The sequence below is a fragment of the Saccopteryx bilineata genome, chromosome 2, assembly GCF_036850765.1.
Source record: "Saccopteryx bilineata isolate mSacBil1 chromosome 2, mSacBil1_pri_phased_curated, whole genome shotgun sequence".
Taxonomy (NCBI): Eukaryota; Metazoa; Chordata; class Mammalia; order Chiroptera; family Emballonuridae; genus Saccopteryx; species Saccopteryx bilineata.
The window spans coordinates 150,197,151-150,217,461 of record NC_089491.1 but is presented as its reverse complement, the minus strand read 5'-3'; the positions used below and the strand labels follow the sequence as shown (position 1 = coordinate 150,217,461).

The 20,311-nt window shown below is 35.7% G+C and overlaps 1 protein-coding gene across 4 annotated transcripts in view; it reads left to right on the top strand.

The window, feature by feature from the left end:
* Window positions 1–18,642, top strand: part of SCAF11 (SR-related CTD associated factor 11) — a 99,274-nt gene extending 80,632 nt beyond the window's left edge. For 2 of the 4 annotated variants that reach the window (XM_066258173.1, XM_066258176.1), the window contains 9 exons: window positions 4,595–4,653; window positions 4,819–4,928; window positions 6,021–6,122; window positions 8,606–8,712; window positions 9,359–12,157; window positions 13,203–13,549; window positions 14,944–15,162; window positions 15,506–15,625; window positions 15,864–18,642. In XM_066258173.1, the coding sequence (XP_066114270.1) occupies window positions 4,595–4,653; window positions 4,819–4,928; window positions 6,021–6,122; window positions 8,606–8,712; window positions 9,359–12,157; window positions 13,203–13,549; window positions 14,944–15,162; window positions 15,506–15,625; window positions 15,864–16,010 (4,010 nt within the window). In that variant the 3' untranslated portion in view covers window positions 16,011–18,642. The remainder of the gene's footprint in view (window positions 1–4,594; window positions 4,654–4,818; window positions 4,929–6,020; window positions 6,123–8,605; window positions 8,713–9,358; window positions 12,158–13,202; window positions 13,550–14,943; window positions 15,163–15,505; window positions 15,626–15,863) is intronic. The other 2 variants (XM_066258174.1, XM_066258175.1) reach the window with 2 other exon arrangements.
* Window positions 18,643–20,311: the final 1,669 nt, after the last annotated feature.

The window sequence follows — 20,311 nt, the reverse complement described above, 5'->3', positions numbered from 1 at the left end:
AATAAAACAAAGGCAGAAAATTATCAAGGAAAGTGCTACAAAAGAACATTTCTCAGAATAGTAAGGTTTGAGTATTTGGATAAAGAAATAATACCTAGTACATGAGTAAAGACCTATACTAAATGCTTTATAAAATGCTAGAACTCTGCAGATGATAATGTCCTAAGAACTTCTAGAGAGAGGCAATAGGCTATGTATAAAAGAATGTTAACAACAAATGAAGCAGTGGAGCAACGCCTTGAAATTTCTGGGCAAAATAATTACTAACCTAGATAATTCTATACCCTACCCAGCTATCAACCAATTGTTAGGGCAGGATAAAGACATTCTAAAACATGTAGGAGTTCAAAATTTCTTTTTCATGCACCTTTTCTAAGAATTCTATTGAAGGTTGTATATGCTTCATTAAATGAGAAAGTAATGAAGGAATGATGTGAGATTCAGAGAATGAGTTCCAACCTAGGAAAAAGATAATGGGGATTGTCAAGGTGATGACAGTAGTACCAGAATGACAGTTGAACAGCACCTTTTAGACTCAGCAGGTGTCCCCAAACTACGGCCTGTGGGCCACATGAGGCCCCCTAAGGCCATTTATCCGGCCCCCTGCCACACTTCCAGAAGGGGCACCTCTTTCATTGGTGGTCAGTGAGAGGAGCACTGTATGTGGCAGCCCTCCAACGGTCTGAAGGACAGTGAACTGGCCCCCTGGATAAAAAGTTTGGGGACCCCTGTTTAGAGAGTCATCAGTTCAGATTGGAGCAAGAAAAAGGAAGAGTATTTCTAAGAGAGTGGGGAACAAACTTGATGATGAGTTGTTGTGTTTGAGTGTATTAAGAGCTTTGTACTTTTGTAGAATTAACTAATAAATGATAGATAATAAAGAAAACAAGGGAAAGAGAAAACAAAGCAATTATTAACCTTAGGAAAAGCAAGAAGTTTGTACAAGAACAATTATCATAATTCAGTATATGGTTTAGCTGTGAATAATGCTTATATAGTTAGGCTGTAATGTCATTTATATAATATGTTGATATATCAAAAAGAACATAGGATGGAGACAAAAAGGAGATAGGTAGGTCAGTGGTATAAGGTAAAAGTCTTTACGTTATATAGCAGCAATTTTCAACCAGGATGCTATAAGAATCTTTAAAATATGTAATACCTGACTATTTAGTCAGTGACACTGACCTCTTTACCCATAGATTGCCAAATAAAAAAATGATAGGCCGTGGCTGATGGCTCATTGGATAGAGTGTCGGCTCGGTGTATGGATATTCCAGGTTCAATTTCCAGTCAAGGCACACAGGAGAAGTGATCATCCGCTTTTCTCCTCCTCCCCCTCCCCTTTCTCTCTCCTCCACTCCCAGTGGCTGTATTGATTTGAGCATGGCCCCAGGTGCTGAGGTAGCTCCAGTAGAGTGCATCAGCCTCAGGTGCCAAAAGTAGTTCAGTACTTGAGCATTGACATCCTAGATGGGATTTGCCAGGTGGATCCCTGTTTGGGCTCATGCAGGAGTCTGCCTCACTATCTCCCCTCCTCTCACCTAAAAAAATAAAAGCCATCACAACAGTAGCCATCCAGTGTGAGTGAATCAAAATTATACCTATTATTTTGGTCAGATTGGCAATATATTTTTGGTTATGCAGCTGAATTTTGGTAACTAGTTTATGTGTGCCGTGAGATGAAAATGGTTGAAAATTTCTATTCTACAATATAAAAAAAAAGAAGAAAATATCTGAAACCGAAAGAAAAAAATCAAGGTTGAATAGTATAAGCATGTTACTTAGAAATAGAGGTAAATATTAGAAGAAACAGCTAAAAGATTTGATATGTGCTTTTGGGAACAAAATCAAGAGTGGGGATTTCTGTAGTTTTTCTTAATAAACCTAGATGTGCTATTTGACTTACTAAAGTAGGTACTTGCATTACTTTGATAAATGTTGAATGAAGATACATATCACTGCACAGGCTGATAAATACAGTGTGTCCGTCAAGTCATGGTGCACTTTTGACCGGTCACAGGAAAGCAACAAAAGATGATAGAAATGTGAAATCTGCACCAAATAAAAGGAAAACTCTCGCAGTTTCATACCTATTCAGTGCAGTTCAATGTGGGCTCATGCACAGATTTTTTAGGGCTCCTTAGGTAGCTATCCCGTATAGCCTCTACAGACTCGTCACTGACTGATGGCCTACCAGAACGGGGTTTCTCCACCAAACTACCGGTTTCCTTCAACTGCTTATCCCACTGAGTAATGTTGTTCCTATGTGGTGGCACTTCATTATAAATGCGCCGATATTCACGTTGCACTTTGGTCACGGATTCTAATTTAGCAAGCCACTGAACACACTGAACTTGCCTCAGTACCGTCCACATCTCAACTGGCATGGCCATGGGCTGCTCCACTGTATACACGGTGTTACGTCATCATCTGCACATGCTGCCACATCATCCTACAGAAACTGGAAGGGTTTTCCTTTTATTTGGTGCAGATTTCACATTTCTATTGTCTTTTGTTGCTTTCCTGTGACCGGTCAAAAGTGCACCATGACTTTATGGACACATTGTAGTAGATTTTTGGAATGGTCTCCAAGAAACCACAATTTAGACAAATTCACCAGTATTGAACACTTTTGAGATTATTATCAGAGCTGCTCAATTATTACCTCAGAATTACACAGAAATATGTGAAATAGTGTTTGGACTAGATGTTCACACTTAGCATTGGCCAGAAAACTGACACTTCTTCCCATAGAGAGCATTTTGTCTAACGCTGGCTTCCTATGATAGGTTTTTGGGTAAAGAAATGTTATGTAAACAGTAACATACTCATTAAGTATTGAGTGAAAAAAACCTGAATGAAAACAAATCTCCCTCAGGGCATAAAAGACACTATGTAGTTACAATGCAGCAATTCTCTGTCTAGCTAAGGAAATAGTTATTTTTAAGCGAGTAGCTGGGTACCCATCACACATTTTTATTTCTGACTTCTTTTAGCAATTAAAAAATCTGTGTCATCTTTTAAATACACATTAAAGAGTAGGGAAATAAGTACCTGGACCTCTCAGCCAGCACCTGTTTCCCCAGTCTTAAAATTACATAATTTCTGGGTGGAACCTGTGTGAAGGATGGATAATAGCATGAAAGCGAACAGATGTCATATATTAACTTAAAAGGAAATTAGTATGCTATTAAGTAGAAAGTAGGCTGTAACCAATTGGACTGACAAAAGAAACCCCAAGTACATGTGGTCTTCTAGTAGCAGGAAACAGGCCGCCTAGTTAGGGTGATTTATTTTGAACAATCAGTAAGCCCTTTGTGAGGCAAACACAACTGGAATGAAAGACCAGTTGTCATTTGCACTATAACTTTTTCCAGTGTTCTGCAGACAGAGCAATGACAGTACCAGCCACAGCTTATTGCAGACAAGTGTATTGAGAGGTATAGATGACTACTAATAAATAGACTTGATGGTAAAGAAAAACTAAAGGCAGTAATCTATAAAGATGCTAACACAATTTTTGTGGTTAGCAGAAACTATCCTTTATCTTCCTTAACCTGGTGGTATGTATCCCTAGAAATAAATTTTCAGATGGGACAGGTAACACCAAAAAAATAAGTCATAAGCAGTATAGCTGAAACGTTTCTATAACAAAAAGCTTTTTAAATCAACATACCTACTTTTCTAATTATAATTATAAAGTTTGAGAAAGAAAAAGGGTACTTACTTAAAGATGGTACCAGTGGTTAATTGATAATTTATAGTTGACTAAGTCTGATGGCCCAGTTGCCCTGGTCAGCTCTTACTTACTTGAGGTAAGTTAACAGTACCTGTTTCTTAGGTCACACTGAAAAAGGACATACGAAGTGCATTATTGACATTAAGTAATTTGACGGGGTTTTTTGTTTTGTTTTTTTAGCGAGACAGGAAGGGAGAGAGATGAAAAGCATCAACTTGTTGCAACATTTTAGTTGTTCATTTGTGGGTTTTTTCTCATATGTCCTTTGACTGGGGTTTTCCAGTTGAGCTAGTGACCCCTTGCTCAAGCCAGCGACCTTGAGTTCAAACCAGTGACCTTTGGGCTCATGCCAACGGCCTTTGGGCTCAACCAGAGACCATGGAGTAATGTCTAAGACCCCACACTCAAGCCAGATGAACCCCTGCTCAACCTGGCAGAGAGACCTTGGGGTTTGGAACCTGGGTTCTCAGCATCCAGGGTCAGTGCTCTATCCACTGTGCCACCACCTGGTCAGGCTAATTTGACTGCTTATATATACTTTTTTGTTTCATGGTGGTTTAAATTTGCATAGGGTGCCAGAAAATGTTGACTAGAATTTTAATACTCATTGCTCTAAGCATAGTAATGTTACATGCTTTACCAGTTTTCTCTGTTGTGGCCTCTTATATTTTTCTTAGATCTGTGGTTTAACAAGATATAATTAGCATTTGGAAAAATTATGTAAATCAAATACTATTATTTTAAATTCAGCTTTTATACATATTTTAACTTTATTTTGTCAATATGTCGATGTCAATACTGGTATTGTAACCTTAAGACAAGGTAACCAAGTCTTTTTGTGTTTTTGAACAGGAAATGTTAACTACAATGAAATGAGAGAAAAGAAAAATGCAATAATAAAGATAAAGAAGGTTTGTTCAAAAAAAAATTTTTTTTTATAATACTTTATGGTGGTTTAGTACATAATGCTAGTGCCTCAGGTGTATCAGTATATCAGAGTATTTAAATATAACTATTACCTACTATTATGGAGATATTTTGTTTGATGTTTCACTAACCTCTTTTTACTTTTCTAGCCTCGAAGATCAAATCAGTGTACAAGTCAGTACTTCAGAAATCTTTTCTCCAATATATTTTCTTCTAGTAGTCAAACTGGAGAATCTTCTTTTACCTGTAGAGCTTACTGGTTAGTATTTTTTACTTTTAATTTATACTTTTTATAATTGATGTTTTAGTTATAATTAACTTTTGGCAGAAATTTAAACTTAGGCTCAACAAACATTAAAGCCCACCTTATATTATTTGTTTGTGTCTTTTGGAAAATAAACTAGTTTTAGAAAAGAAGAACCTGTTTGTGACATTATCTATTACACAATGACTGCCTATGCTAGTGGGCTTAGTTTTCATTAATAATAAATTAAGTTGTTTTACATAGACTTTTATTTTCCTTTTTATTGAATTTATTGAGTTGACATAGTTGACAAAATTATACAGGTTTCAGATACACAATTCTTCTACACATCTCTACACTGTATTATGTGTCCACCACCCCATGTCAAGTCTCCTTACATAGGCTTTTTATGTGATAGAAAATTGGGCTACTTTTTAAATTGTGGCGGCAGTGCCTATAAGCAGAGCCCTTTCAGAGTAGATCCAGTCATGTTTGAAGCCATAGTAACTGGCAAGTAGATACTAAGTAGATATATGTGGAATCTGAAAACTAAGTTGAAGTTTTAAAATCATACTGAGTTGGTTAACTAACAAGACAGATGATTGTGTAATTTAATTTATGAACTTGGCAAGGCACCAATCAAAGCAATTTGAAAAGCTGAACTCTACCCATTTTTTGTTACAGTAACCATCCTTCATTGATTTTCTTCTGTTGTCCTCCACTTAATTTCAGATGGAAACTGTTTGCACCTACAGTTCTGCTGGGACTGCTTGCTGTAGCTTTGGTTCATGGGATAGAAATAGTATTAGTTTTTTCTCAATAATAAGGATATTAGTCTGAATTGACTTTTTAAAAATTTTGTCACTTAAATAGAAATTAAAACGTTATTTTATAAATCATATTAATATAATCTTGGTTTGTAATATAAATATTTTGCTAGCTTTAGGAATGAGTTCATTTTGAAAGTGTTTAAATAGAAAAAGGGTCTTATTCACCTAAATGTGATTTATAATGCTATGTATGACAACAGCTGCATATCTCATGACTACAATTGTTGCTCCAAACTTAAAATTTTAGAGTTCTGATGGTGTAAATTTTCTCTTTTAGTACAGAATTTATAGAAGTCAATGAAATCAGTGCATTGATTAGGCAGAAGAGACAGGAACTGGAATTGTCATGGTTTCCTGATACATTTCCTGGAATTGGAAGGTAAAAATATTGTTACTGAAGATATTAATACTTGAGTATAAATATATCTTATTTGATAATTATGTTTCTAAGAAAGTTTTGTGCAATTTATACTTCTGCATTTCAAATACCTAACAAAGGTTGCTATTTAAAGAACCCCTTAAAGTAAGGAATTTTTTACGTTTAATAAATGTAGATATTAGATTCATTTAAAAGAGAGTACCTACATGGTTAGATTCCTTATTAGTAAAAGCACTCTGATCTGTCATTTTTCTTCTCCTTTCTCTATTCTAGTCCTAACTATGTGCTGTTAGCTGAATCACTGCTTTTACCATGATATTTTCCCTCCACAATGTTCTTTTAAATAACTATTTGATCAGGTTTCTTCTGTCCTGGCATTCATGACCTTCTAATGTTGGGCCTTTTCTTCTCTTTTTTTTTTTTAATATGGCCTTTTCTTAATTTGAGCCCTGAAGCTACTAGCACGTTGCTAGGTACATGATATATGCTTAAATCAAGCTTGTATGTAAAGCTCAAGGTCTTTGCCTATAATTCATAACTTTATATATCTCTGTAATATAGTTCTGCATAGGGCCCTTCACACTCTGGAATAGCAATGGAACACCAATAGAAGTAAAATTAGGCCTGACCAGGCTGTGGAATAGTGGATAAAGCATCAGCCTGGAATGCTGAAGACCCAGGTTTGAACCCCAAAGTTGCCAGCTTAAGCGTGGGATCATAGATATGACCCCATGGTCGCTGGCTTGAGCCCAAAGTCATTAGCTTCAGCAAAGGGTCACTGGCTAAGCTGGAGCCAAGGCACACATGAGAAAGCAATCAGTGAACAACTAAGGAGCCGCAACGAAGAGTTAAGGCTTCTCATCTCTCTCCCTTCCCGTCTGTCTGTGCCTGTCTCTCTTTCTATCTCTCTCTCTCTCTCTCACTTAAAAAAAAAAAGTAAGATTTGGAAGTACAGATATGTATGATATAAAACCTTTTCTTAAGAGTTATATATTTTTATAAATGTACACATTGCACATTTTTTTCCAAGCTTTTCTCCCCCTACTCCAGAATCTCGCCTTACATTAGATAAGCCAGTCCTGTTAGGAGACCTGGATGGATGATCAAAAACGAATCAAAAAAGAAGCTGAGAGTGTATTGGGTTTGGATGCAGAAACTTTGGAGTCTGCAAGTCCATAGGGACACAAGGAACTTTGAAGAGCCATCGTAATGGAGGAATTTCAAAATATAATACAGCAATAGAAATCAGGTTTCTAAAAAAATGTACATATTTTGATGTTTAGGGCCTTGATATGTTCTGTAAAACAAAGACATAACAAAAAACTGGCGTATTATCTATGAAATGCTTCAAAATTCAAATATAGTTCTATTTTCAATATTTTTTACTCATGTACTGATTTGACCTCACTAATTTCTTTAAAACCTTGATTTGATTAATTATACAAAATTATTTTTTTGGTTGCCTGGAAAGGAAGTGGGGTACAAGGGGCATGAAGCTGTTTTCTGGGGTGGTAGAAATGACCTGGGTTTTTGTTTGTTTGTTTTTGGTTATTTTGAGGTGTTGGTTACACAGATATGTACAGTGGTAAGAAGTCATCAAACAGTGCACTTTAAAAATGTGCATTTTATTATTCAAGTGACTTTTTAGAATAGCAAAAAGAGGTTAACAGCTAAAATATTTTTTCTTTTTGAGAGAGAGACAGGAATGGAGGGAAAGAGATGAGAAGCATCAACTCGTAGTTGCAGCACTTTAGTTGTTCATCGATTGCTTCTCATATGTGCCTTGACTGGGGTGCTACAGCTGAACCAGTGACCATGGGATCATGTCGATGATCCCAGTGACACTGAGCTCAAGCTGGCGACCTTGAGTTTTGAACCTGGGACTTCAGCATCCCAGGTTGATGCTGTATTCACTGTGCCACCATTGGTCAGGCAGCAGCTAAAAAATCTTGGTAAAATATTATTTAAAAGAGAAATAAATATTATATATTTAAGCTGACCTTGATCTCCCATTGCCATTAATTTATCTGAAAAATATGTATTTAAAGGTTTTTTTCTTTGCAGCCAGTTGGTATCCATCTTAGAACAATGAGTAACCTTGAATTTACATTTTTAACTATACTGCTCAAAAAAATTAGGGGATATTTCAAAATGAATTATGAAGTGATTTTTAAAAAGCATTTGGTATTTAATTATTAAACAAGTACATCAGAAAAACAAATGACAAGTCAAAGAAAGTTGTTTGATTATGCAAATGAGATGCAAAACCAACTTTTATTTCATTGGTGAAAATGCACTTTATAAAAGGCTAAAAGTACTGGACTATCTGTATGTTCCCTTATCCCCTAATGTTTGTGAGCAGTATATTTGGGCAAAAAATAATTTAAACATACTATTTTAATATTGCTAACTTGATTTGGAAAATCATTGGTTTGATTTTTTAAACCATTTAAACAAAAATGTATTTTGTTTTGAATTTTCAGAATTGGTTTTATACCCTGGAATATTGAAACAGAAGTCCTTCCTCTCATATCTTCTGTGTTGCCGAGAACTATTTTTCCAACGAGTACCATATCTTTAGAGAATTTTGGTAAAGTTTGTGAACTTTTTTCCTGCTTTTAAAAAAATTATGAGCTTCTTTTCAGTATCATAAAAAGTGAATGTTGATGACTTAGAAAAGCTGTTATAAAGGTTTAAATAGTCCTAAATATTTGGACAGTGACTTGACTTTTAAATTGTTCAAACTAGAAAATCCCTTTTACTTTGAGAAAATAATAATTAATATTCTTGAGGACCGATTAGAAGTCTTCCTTCTATTTAGAGCTTTAGTATCCAAATTAGAGATCTTTAGAAGTAACATTCCCTATCTCCTGTTAATTATAAAAAAAATAATTTTCATCTTTATTTGTGGACAGTGTGTTTTCTCTTACAGTTTATTAAGGTAATACCAATTCATAAAGCAAATGGCAGTTATCAGACCAAAAAATTTTTTTTCTATAAAATTGCCCACATGGATTCAAATATTGTGAAAACTTACTTTTGTAGTATTAAAAGAAGCTGATAAATACCTGATATCACATATATTAGTAGCTTTATATTTATTCATAATTTGATTCATAAGTATATTTTGTTTCACTCTGTTATCAATGTGTATTTTATGTTAAAATAAGCTGAAGCCAAACTATTATCATTTATTAAAACATACTTTTTACTTTTAAAAAAATACATATTATTAGGTACTTCTTGCAAGGGATATGCATTAGCACATACTCAAGAAGGAGATGAGAAGAAGCAAACTTCTGGTACATCAAACACCAGAGGGTCAAGACGAAAACCTGCAGCAGCAACTCCTACGAGGAGATCTACACGTAACACGAGAGCTGAGACAATCAGTCAGTCTCAGAGATCCCCAGTATCACATAATTCTGGGTGTGATGTTCCTGATGACAGTAATCCATCTGTAAGTGTTTCTTCTTCAGCTGAGTCAGAAAAGCAAACAAGACAGGCTGCAAAACGGAAGTCTGTAAGAAGAGGAAGGAAACCACCTTTACTGAAAAAGAAACTTCGGAGCTCTGTACCACCCCCTGAAAAATCATCTTCCAGTGATTCAGTGGATGAAGAAACTGCAGAATCTGACACACTACCTTTGTTAGAGAAAGAGCACCAGTCAGATGAAGAAAGTAGTAACACTTGTGCTGTGCAGTTAAATGCAGAAAGTACGTCTGCTAATGGCTTGAAAAGTTGTAGTGAGCAAATAGAAGAAAGTGAGGATCATACTGAGAAACATGATGCAGAGGAAAGAGTAGAATCTTCATATTCTGAGTCTTGTACCCAAGATCCTCCTGTGCTAATGGGAAAGGAGGAAGAAGTTCAAAAAGCTGAGAATACAGGTATTGAGGCTAATGTTTTCTGTTTAGAAAGTGAGATTTCTACTGGGAAAGGAGATGATCCATTAGAAAACCAAGACCAAATATCTCAACATTCAGAATCAGAGGTAAAAGCAGATATAGGTACAGATCATCCTCCAAATGATTCTCTTACATGTTCAGCATCTGAGATTGAAGTACACCAACCTCTGCCAAGCTCAGGTGAGTTATCTGAGAATGCAGAGCTAGTGGTTAATGAAGAAAACATTGTAGAGGTCAGTGAAGAAAGAATTGTAGAGATCAGTGAAGAAAATGTTGTAGAGGTCAGTGAAGAAAAAGTTACAGATGTTGACGATGAAAAGGTCATAGAAAATCCAATAGTAGAAATTATTGATCATAAAGATTCTGCAGTAAAAGCAGAACAGCTTGTAGACAGCCCCAAATTAGAATTTTCTGAGGGTGAAATTATACAAACAATGGACGAAATAGCTATTGAGAGCTCAGAGGTTCAGTTGCCTGGACATGTTGAAACTGATGATGCAGAAATAATTGCAACGTATGATACTTCAGGGAATGAAAATTTCAATGGTATTCAAGACTCTGAAAATAATTTATTAGAAAGTAATCTTAACACCAGTTTAGACAAATCTTTAGAAGAAAAGACTGAATCTCTGGTTGAATGTGCCAGATCTACAGAATTGCCTAACACACACATTGAACAGATTCAAAAGCATTTTAGTGAAGACAATAATGAAATGATACCTATGGAATGTGATTCATTTTGCAGTGACCAGAATGAATCTGGAATTGAACTATCTGTAAATGCTGATGCTAAACAGTTGAATAAAAATTCTACAGAGCACAGTTCTCAAAATAATATGCCAACTTCTGATCCTGTAAATGAAAAGGCTGAAACTATATCTCAATCATTTGAAAGCTCACTTGATATGACAGATAAAGCCAAAAAGCCTCGTACTCGAAGATCTAGATTTCATTCCCCATCTACAACTTGGTCTCCCAACAAAGACACTGCGCAGGAAAGGAAGCAGTCTCAGTCTCCATCCCCCAAAAGAGAAACTGGAAAAGAAGGCAGGAAGTCTCGATCACCATCTCCTAAGAAAGAACCTATGAGAGGACGGAGAAAATCTCGTTCTCAGTCCCCAAAAAAGGATACTGTAAGAGAAAGAAGGCAGTCACAGTCTCGATCTCCAAAAAGAGATAGCACTAGGGAAGGGAAAAGATCAGAATCACTCTCCCCAAAAAGAGACACTTCTAGAGAGAACAGAAGGTCTCAATCAAGAGTGAAAGATTCCTCCCCAAGAGACAAATCCAGGTCCCAGAGCAGAGAAAGAGAAGGTGATAGAGATGGGCCAAGGAGGGATCGAGAAAAAGAGAGGAGAACCAGAAGGTGGTCTAGGTCCAGATCCCGTTCTAGGTCACCATCAAGATGTAGAACAAAAATTAAGAGTTCATCATTTGGTAGAAATGACAGAGACAATTACTCCCCGCGGTGGAAGGAAAAATGGGCAAACGATGGTTGGAGATGTCCACGAGGAAATGATTGGTACAGAAAGAATGACCCAGAGAAACCGAATGAAAATACAAGAAAAGAAAAAAATGACATCGGTTCAAATGCTGATGATCCAAATTTTGTTGACAAGCATAGAAATGACTGTCCCAATTGGGTAACAGAAAAAATAAATTCTGGACCTGATCCAAGGACCAGAAATCCAGACAAGTTAAAGGATTCCTATTGGGAAGAAAATAGAAATGAAAATTCAGGGAATTCTTGGAATAGAAACTATGGTTCTGGTTGGATGTCTAACCGTGGTAGAGGTAACCGTGGCAGAGGCACTTACAGAGGTAGTTTTGCCTATGCAGATCAAAATGAAAATCGGTGGCAAAACCGAAAACCCCTCTCAGGGAATTCAAATGGTTCAGGGAATGAGTCTTTCAAGTTTGTAGAACAGCAACCCTATAAACGGAAAAGTGAGCAAGAGTTCTCATTTGATACACCAGCAGATAGATCTGGGTGGACATCTGCATCTAGTTGGGCTGTGAGAAAGACTCTACCAGCAGATGTACAAAACTATTATTCACGACGAGGGAGGAATTCTTCAGGTTCACAATCTGGATGGATGAGACAAGAAGAGGAAACAGCTGAACAGGGTAACATTCTGTTTATTAACACTTTTATTTGATAAAGAGATTATAAGTTTTATACCTTATTTGCATGAATTGAGATCACCTTTTATAGTTTTATAATGTTAAACTGAATCCCAGTTGTTTAAAGGTCACTTTACATTATATAAATATATATACACATCAATATTTTTTTCTTCCATCCCACCCCTGCCCCAAACCTTGCCCCAAAGACTTCAGTACTTTAAGTACAGTTTGCTACAATAGAAGAATTTGGGATGTTTCTATGCAAGATTTAACTTCTTTTATTTCACATGTGTACACTTGAATTATTGTGATCATTGTTCTCATATAACTAAGTCACTTCTCTAATAAAGGTTTATCTTTCATTGTTTTTTTTGCTAATATTGCAACAAAAAAACTAACATTAAAATTAATTTCTAATTTAGTAACCTAAATAAATTTTATATTTCTTTAGTCAGTAAGTTTCTTGAGCTACTACTGATTCTTTGCTAATATTGATGGATGTTACCATGTAAACTTTTTCTTAAAAACTATTTTAGCCTGACCAGGTGCTGCAGTGGATAGAGCATTGGCCTGGGATACGGAGGACCCAGGTTTGAAACCCCAAGGTCACCAGCTTGAGCACAGGGTTACTAGCTTGAACGTGGGGTCATAGACATGACCCTGTGGTTGCTGGCTTGAGCCCAAGGTCACTGGCTCGCCTTCAGCCCCCCCCCCCTTCCCCTGTCAGGGCACATAAGAGAAAACAAACAATGGACAACTAAGGTGCCACAATGAAGAATTGACGATTCTCATCTCTCTCCTTCCCTTCTTGTCTGTCTCTCTCTCTCTCTGGGGGAGGGGGAAAATTTTATATATATATATATATATTAATTGAAAGTCAGCTCACATTATTTAGAAATGACGGGAGTAAGCCAAATGGAGATTGGTTTAGGTGTTCTGAGTCTGTCAATTGCTATTTACTTTTACTAAAATCAGTGATTCTTTGCTTCTCTGTCTAAAGAAATTTATAGTATGATTTTTTTACAAGCCTTTTTTCTTTTGATAGATTCTAACCTGAAAGACCAAACAAACCAACAAGGTGATGCTTCTCAGCTACCTATAAATATGATGCAGCCACAGATGAATGTGATGCAGCCACAAGTGAACACACAGCACCAGCCTATGAGTATCTTCCCATATGCAGTTGGTGTTCATGCTCCTCTGGTGAACATCCAACGAGGTCCATTTAATATTCATCCTCAGCTACCTTTGCATCTGCACACAGGAGTACCTCTCATGCAGGTAGCTGCTCCTACCAGTGTGTCTCAGGGACTGCCACCTCCACCACCCCCTCCCCCACCATCCCAGCAAGTCAACTACATTGCTTCACAGCCGGATGGAAAGCAATTGCAGGTATGTTTTTAGCAACTCCGGGTTAGTTAACATGGCCATTGTAAACATTTAGCTGTTAGGGATGGATGTTCAAGAAAGGGCTTCCTAGCATCCAAAACAGTTACTTATTTGATTAGCTTTATAGTAAATCTTCCTAACTTCTCTTTCACAGTTCTTCCCCAGGTCCCCATCCACCCAAGTAAGAAAACTGAATTTAATACATATCAAGTCTATGCTATATTGTGCTGTAATTGATATCCTGATAGGTTTTTTCAGATTAAGAAGACCAGATTATAACCCAACTAGAAGCAAGTCATGGGTGCTTTAAAATTTTTTCCCTAATTTATTGGACTTTTTAGGGGGTGGGACCTTGTGATAAAGTACTGGGATGAAGCATGTATTGTCTTGTTCAGACAGACACCAGTTAAAGCTGTTTATTATCCATTATTGTCTATTTCATTTTCATGAATTTTCCATTCTAAAACAGAAGAGTACCACCTGACCAGGCGGTGGCACAGTGGATAGAGCATCAGACTGGGAGCAGAAGACCCAGGTTCGAAACCCCAAGGTTGCCAGCTTGAGCACGGGCTCACCAGTTTGACATGGTGTCGCTGGCTTGAGCGTGGAATCATAGACATGACTCCATGGTTGCTAGCTTGAGTCCAGAGGTCACTGGCTTGAAGCCCAAGATCACTGGCTTGAGTAAGGGGTCATTCGCTCTGCTGTAGCCACCCCCAGCCCCCCGTCAAGGCACATATGAGAAAGCAATCAAGAACAACTAAGGAGCCAAAACAAAGAATTGATGCTTCTCATCTATCTCCCTTGTCTGTCTGTCCCTATCAGTCTCTCTGTCTCTGTCAAAAAAAATAAGTACCTCTGAGACATATAGATAATTTGAATAATTTATAAACGTGTTGCTTACAGTTTTATGTCTACACTTCAGAAATTTTAGAGTCCTTTCAGCAAGATATAGTTGGAAGAACAGGGGAATGGGATTCCAGAATATGGGACCTTATATCTTTTTCTGCTATCAACTCACTGCAAGCCATTTGACTTCACGGCCTCATTTTCTCCTGTCTTTGGGGGGGGGGGGCACTTACTTTAGTTCATTTTCATAAAGAGCCTTGCAGGAAAGATAATATTCTTTAAATACTGTTTTTGTTTTTAGTGTTGGTGTCAGAATATTTTAATACACATATATAATTTAAAATTCATGCTGACCTATTTAAATAGGGTCCTGTTTGAGAATGTTGAGGACTCTTGAGAGTCCTTTATGTACGTGACCTGGAATATGCATTTCTCTTTAAGTATTATGGTTGAATTGCTGTGAATTTTTGTCATGTTATTTCTAATACATGGCTAAACAACTCCTATTGAGTACAAGTAATTCATTAATGGATAACTCTTTAAAACAGGGTATTCCAGGAGCTTCTCATGTAAGTAATAACATGAGTACACCAGTCTTGCCTGCTCTGACAGCAGCCCCAGGAAATGTGGAAACAGTTCAGGGGCCAAGTTCTGGTAATACTTCGTCATCAAGTCACAGCAAAGCGTCTAGTGCTGCTGTAAAATTGGCAGAAAGCAAAGTAAGTGTTACAGTGGAAGCCAGCGCAGATAGCTCGAAGACAGACAAGGCAAGTTCAAGGTTGAGAGCAACCTACATAATCTTGTATATGATAAAGTTGAAAAAAATAACAGCTTTCTGTTGTATAAGTGGTAAAGGGAATTTATTGATAGTCTTAAATTCTAATAAATTCTAACATTGTTTGAAGGGTTTTATCTGGACATGTTGATGCCCAATTAAGTTACTAGTAATATTTCATAACTATTTTTAGAAATGTTTGAAATATAAGTAAATTTTGTGTTTATAACAATAGTATTTGAAGAGCTGCTTTTAATAATGCACATGCAGTGATTTTAATTTTTTTTTTAAGTATGTGACTGGGCAAATAACAATTATCTTTTTCCTCTTACTAGAAATTGCAAATTCAGGAGAAAGCAGCACAGGAGGTAAAATTGGCCATTAAGCCATTTTATCAAAATAAAGATATCACCAAGGAAGAATATAAAGAGATTGTACGAAAAGCAGTAGATAAAGTAAGTTACAGTTTTAGTAGAGTTTTGTATGTATTGTTTTGAACCGTCTCTATTTTCCTAAAGGAATGCGTAAGTCTAATTAAAATAATAAGATCTAGCTTCTTCTAATTCTTGTCTGCTTTTTTACCTTTTGAATATTTTCATATGAAACATGGAAGTGTCTGGTATGGGCTTGTTTTTCACAAAGCTTTCCATTTGGCTCCCTTTATGAAAAAACACTCCCCTCACTTTTTTATAGGTTTGTCATAGTAAGAGTGGAGAAGTCAATTCTACTAAAGTGGCAAATTTGGTTAAAGCCTATGTGGACAAATACAAATATTCACGGAAGGGAAGCCAAAAGAAAAGTCTGGAAGAACCTGTGTGTGCGGAGAAGAACATCGGCTGATGTGAGAGCGCTGTGAGGGCACTACCGAGACGCCTGCGAAGTGCAATTGCAACCCGGACCTTTCACTGAGAATCATGCGTAACTGTGATTGAAATTCGATTTTGATAAAATTATTTTTTTTAACATAGGCTATAATGTTCAAAATACACAATAGTTCTGCACTGCAACTTCTATAATCCTTTCCTTCACCCTCCCCTAAATAAAAACAAATTCAAGGGAGAGTAAAGGGGCTAAAGGAATGTGCATTTTTACTAGGACTGTATTACAGTGTGGGTCTGGAAGATGGACAGCTTTTTAATTTGAACAATGGAGTGCATACATGAGAGATTTCTAAGTGCACTGGTTTTGAAAGATATATATATATATATATAATACATTTATTCTGTCAGGCTAAAAATAAAGTATGATCTATATGATATTTCCCTCTAATTGTAGAAAGTTTTACCATGAAAAATATTTCTAATAACAGAACATACCAATTGCAGGGTTCCTTATCTGTATTTTTCAAGCACACATCTGAATAAATTGCTTAGATAGAAAAAGTTATCACATAAGTAAAATTCAGTGTTCAGTACTTTGGAACACTATTGACCTGTTGTATCACCAAATAAAGGGTATGCTGCTTGCTTTTCTTTGTGCCTTTTTTTCTCCCAGTTGAGATGAAGCAGTTTGATTTGCTAGATTTACAACTTTGGCAATCTAAATCCTTTCTTGAATTTAGAAGACCAGTGTGGAAAAATGTGTTGACTTTGTAAAAATTGTGTTCTTTCATAAGCTTTCCTCCCTGTCAGAGGCGATCAGATGATCTGTGCCAACTGGAGAGCTGTGCAGGGTGGCGGCGGCCCTTCTCGGGGCCGGAGGCTGAGGAGACTCACACAGGGGCTTTCAGGCCGTTGTTCATCTGTGCATCACCAGTGAAATTCTTTTCACACTTGAGAAATCTCCAAATGCTTTACCATGAATAAAGTGTTAATTTGGTGGAAATATGATGGCTATTTAAGCATGTTGCAAAAATCTAGACATTAAAATCTGTTTTGGAAAGGGAGAGGAAATAAATAATGGAGTTTTGATTAAACCTTCAGGGAATAGGGATTTGGTCGTTTTTTTAAGTACTAGAATATGTTAATTTTTATAAAAGGTAAGTTAAAAGTGTTTATAGTGCCATTATTTTAACTGGCGTTATGGAAGAAAAAAAAATAGGTTGTCTTTATGATCATCTGTTATTCTAGTAACAGTTTTCAATAGATACCAAATAACTGGAAAGTTATTCAGATAAGATGTTAATGGCTCAAAGATAGATACATGCCTCAGTGAGACAGACTGACCCTTTTACTAGCTAAACTAGCAAGAGCAATACTGTGTAGAACTGTGCTTTTCTGAAAATTATGTGTTTCTCAATTTTATGTGCACAATACTTTCCTGGTGCTAGCTTTGATAGGCAAAATATTTTGAAATGATGGTCCTAATGATTGTGCTAGTTCATAATCTTGATTAGATAATGAATGTAATCCCAAAAAGTGTTAGAAATATTTCCAAGCAGTTTCTGATCTTTATGCTGCATTTCTGGGCATTTGTAATACGGTATTCTAATGATTTACATATATTTTTAATTAAAGTTTGTGTTTAGATTATGATGGGGAAAGAAGTTTAGAAGTATATTCTAATAAAATATTAAGACAGTACTTAAAATATCAATGCACACATCCTCATTTGTTTCAGTTTTAAACTCTAGAAACAATTATGTGAACTTCAAATCTATTTTGAGTTTAAGCTGGCTCACACTTTGAAAATTTTATAGCAAATTGAGTAAGCTGATTAATCACAATGCCTGCTTTTCTTTCATTTTCTTTCAGTGACTTTTGAGAATTGAATGGAATTTTAGAATTTGCTTTACACTATTTATCTTTTGCAAACATGTTTAAAATAAGTTTTAAAGAAAAACTAGATGGTGTGGTCATCTTTGGTAGCATGACCATGGGTTATTTCCACCTCTCTTGAAAATAAGTGTGCGTTCCATATCTGGTGGGTGCTGGTCAGATCACATTTAAAACAGCTAATGAAGAATGTTACTGGATTAGAATTTAAACTTTTAAAAGTTTGAAATATTTAAAAATGTATTACAAAGTGCATGCTTTATGTTAAAAAAAATACATTGCTTTAACATTCCCCATTCTTGCTTTTTTCAGAAATTTATATTAATTTTGCATGTGTGCAAACTTTTTCAAAAACATTTTGTGGGATTACAGATTTCTCTTATGGAAATTCAGTATTGACTTTTGAAACCTAGTCCCTTTAACTTACTAGATACGTTGACCAACATTTTAGGCTATAGTGATGCCTAGAATTTTGAGACTGCAAGTATTGTAGTTACTTATTATTTGAACATTCCAAAAGATTTGTAATTTTTTTCCTGGTAATTACCACATTTTCTTCTTTATACTCCTTTAAGTGGCCAGAGTATATACTGCTTGAATGTTCCATCCAGAAGGTGTGGATTCAGAAGCACAAGGGTTGCCCATGGTCCATGAGACGTTGTTTGTAGTGTGAGGATGGAGTGCTGTCTACTGAAACAATGCTCTAAAACGGATATATAGTATGTAATATTTTCTAATAAATTCTTTTGATAAACAAAGTGTAGTGTCTTTAACATTTTATTTCTTTCCCATTTTCTGGGAAATGGACCTTTACTCATTATAACTCGAAACATTTGTTGAAGTATTTCTTGGATTTGTCCCAAAGTAGCTACATCAGGGTTACATTAATGTCCAAGTCGTAAAGCAAGCAAGCTTAGAGGTATCTGTACGCATCGATTTTAATAGCATTTTCCTAATTATATAATAATTGCAGGAAATCACAAAAACTTAAGTAAATAGGGAAGAAACAGTAACAAAAGGAGAAAAAAATCACCTGTAATTTTACAATTTAAAAGTAACATCTATTAATGCTGGTCAAAGTGCACATAATTGTAACTTATCCTTTTAAGTTAATGATGTATTGGGAAGTTGCCATTTTAATAAAAATTATTCTACAGCATGATTTTTAATGACTACATACTATTCTTTTAAAACAGCCTTCTGGTGACTATTAGGTTGTTTTATTAAAATAAGTAAATTAGTAAAATGTAAATTGTATAACGCTCATGTCAACATATAACTACATAAATTGCACACATTTCAGGTTATTTTCTGGGGATTAATTCCTAGAAGGTAGAATATCTTAGTCAATAGTTTTTATTTTCCTATAAATTAAAATATATAATTATATACATATACTTAATATATTATTTTTTAATAAGTCAATTATAGTTAGTGCTAAACTCCATCATTTTCCTAAGCTGATTTTTTCAGAGAAAACCATCAGAAAGATCTGTTTCTTTGTTACCACAGTCTTCAGCAAATTTATAAAAACACTTTTTGAGGTTCCAGGATAATATGTTTCCCCAGCATGTAAATTATATTCTGTAAACTGTTCTGCATCTTTAGTCCCTTAAAGAAATGGAAGATACATTCTGTTAGCTATGTTCTATTTTATAATGGCTCTATCATGTTCTGTTGATGGGCAACTTTTGACAATTAGAAGCAATGTTTTAGAGAGTGACGTTAGAGAAATGGCACTGTGAGGAGTGCTACCAATACCTCTCCCTGAAACTTAAACAAATTCAACAACTAGAGACAGAAAAACAGTCTCAGGAGTATCTGAAGTACACATACATCAAACAAAGCGACACAACAGCAAATCTCTGCCTAAGTGCCACAGGGGCAGAACCTGGGGTACAGCACCACCAGCCAAAAAGAGAGAGAGAGAGAAAGAAAGAAAAGATAACTTCTCAAAACCAGGAAAAATCCAGTCTTTATAACTTTTTTTATTTTTTTCTTGTATTTTCTTCCACCTGGATCATTTTATCCTTTTTCTGTTTTATTCTCTTTTCATTTTGAACGTTATTACCCATAGGTGTTACATTTTCCATTCTTTTTTTTTTTTTCTGTGAGTGTTACATTCCAAAAAAACTCAATTACTTTTCTTTTTGTTTCTTCTTTTCTCTTTCACTTTTTCTCATTTGAATCTCACCCACAAATTTTTATTCTGGATTCAAATTTTTTCTTTGTGGCATTTTGTATGCTTTTTACTTCACTTTTTATCTCTTTAGCATTTCCCCCAACTCCAGCTCTCCATTCTCTTGTTTTTGTGCCACTTAATACAATAGTATTTTCATTTTTCACTGTATTTTTTTTTCTTTTCTCTTACACTATTTCTCTCATTCGACCATCATTTACAAACAAATTATTTTATTCTTGATCCAG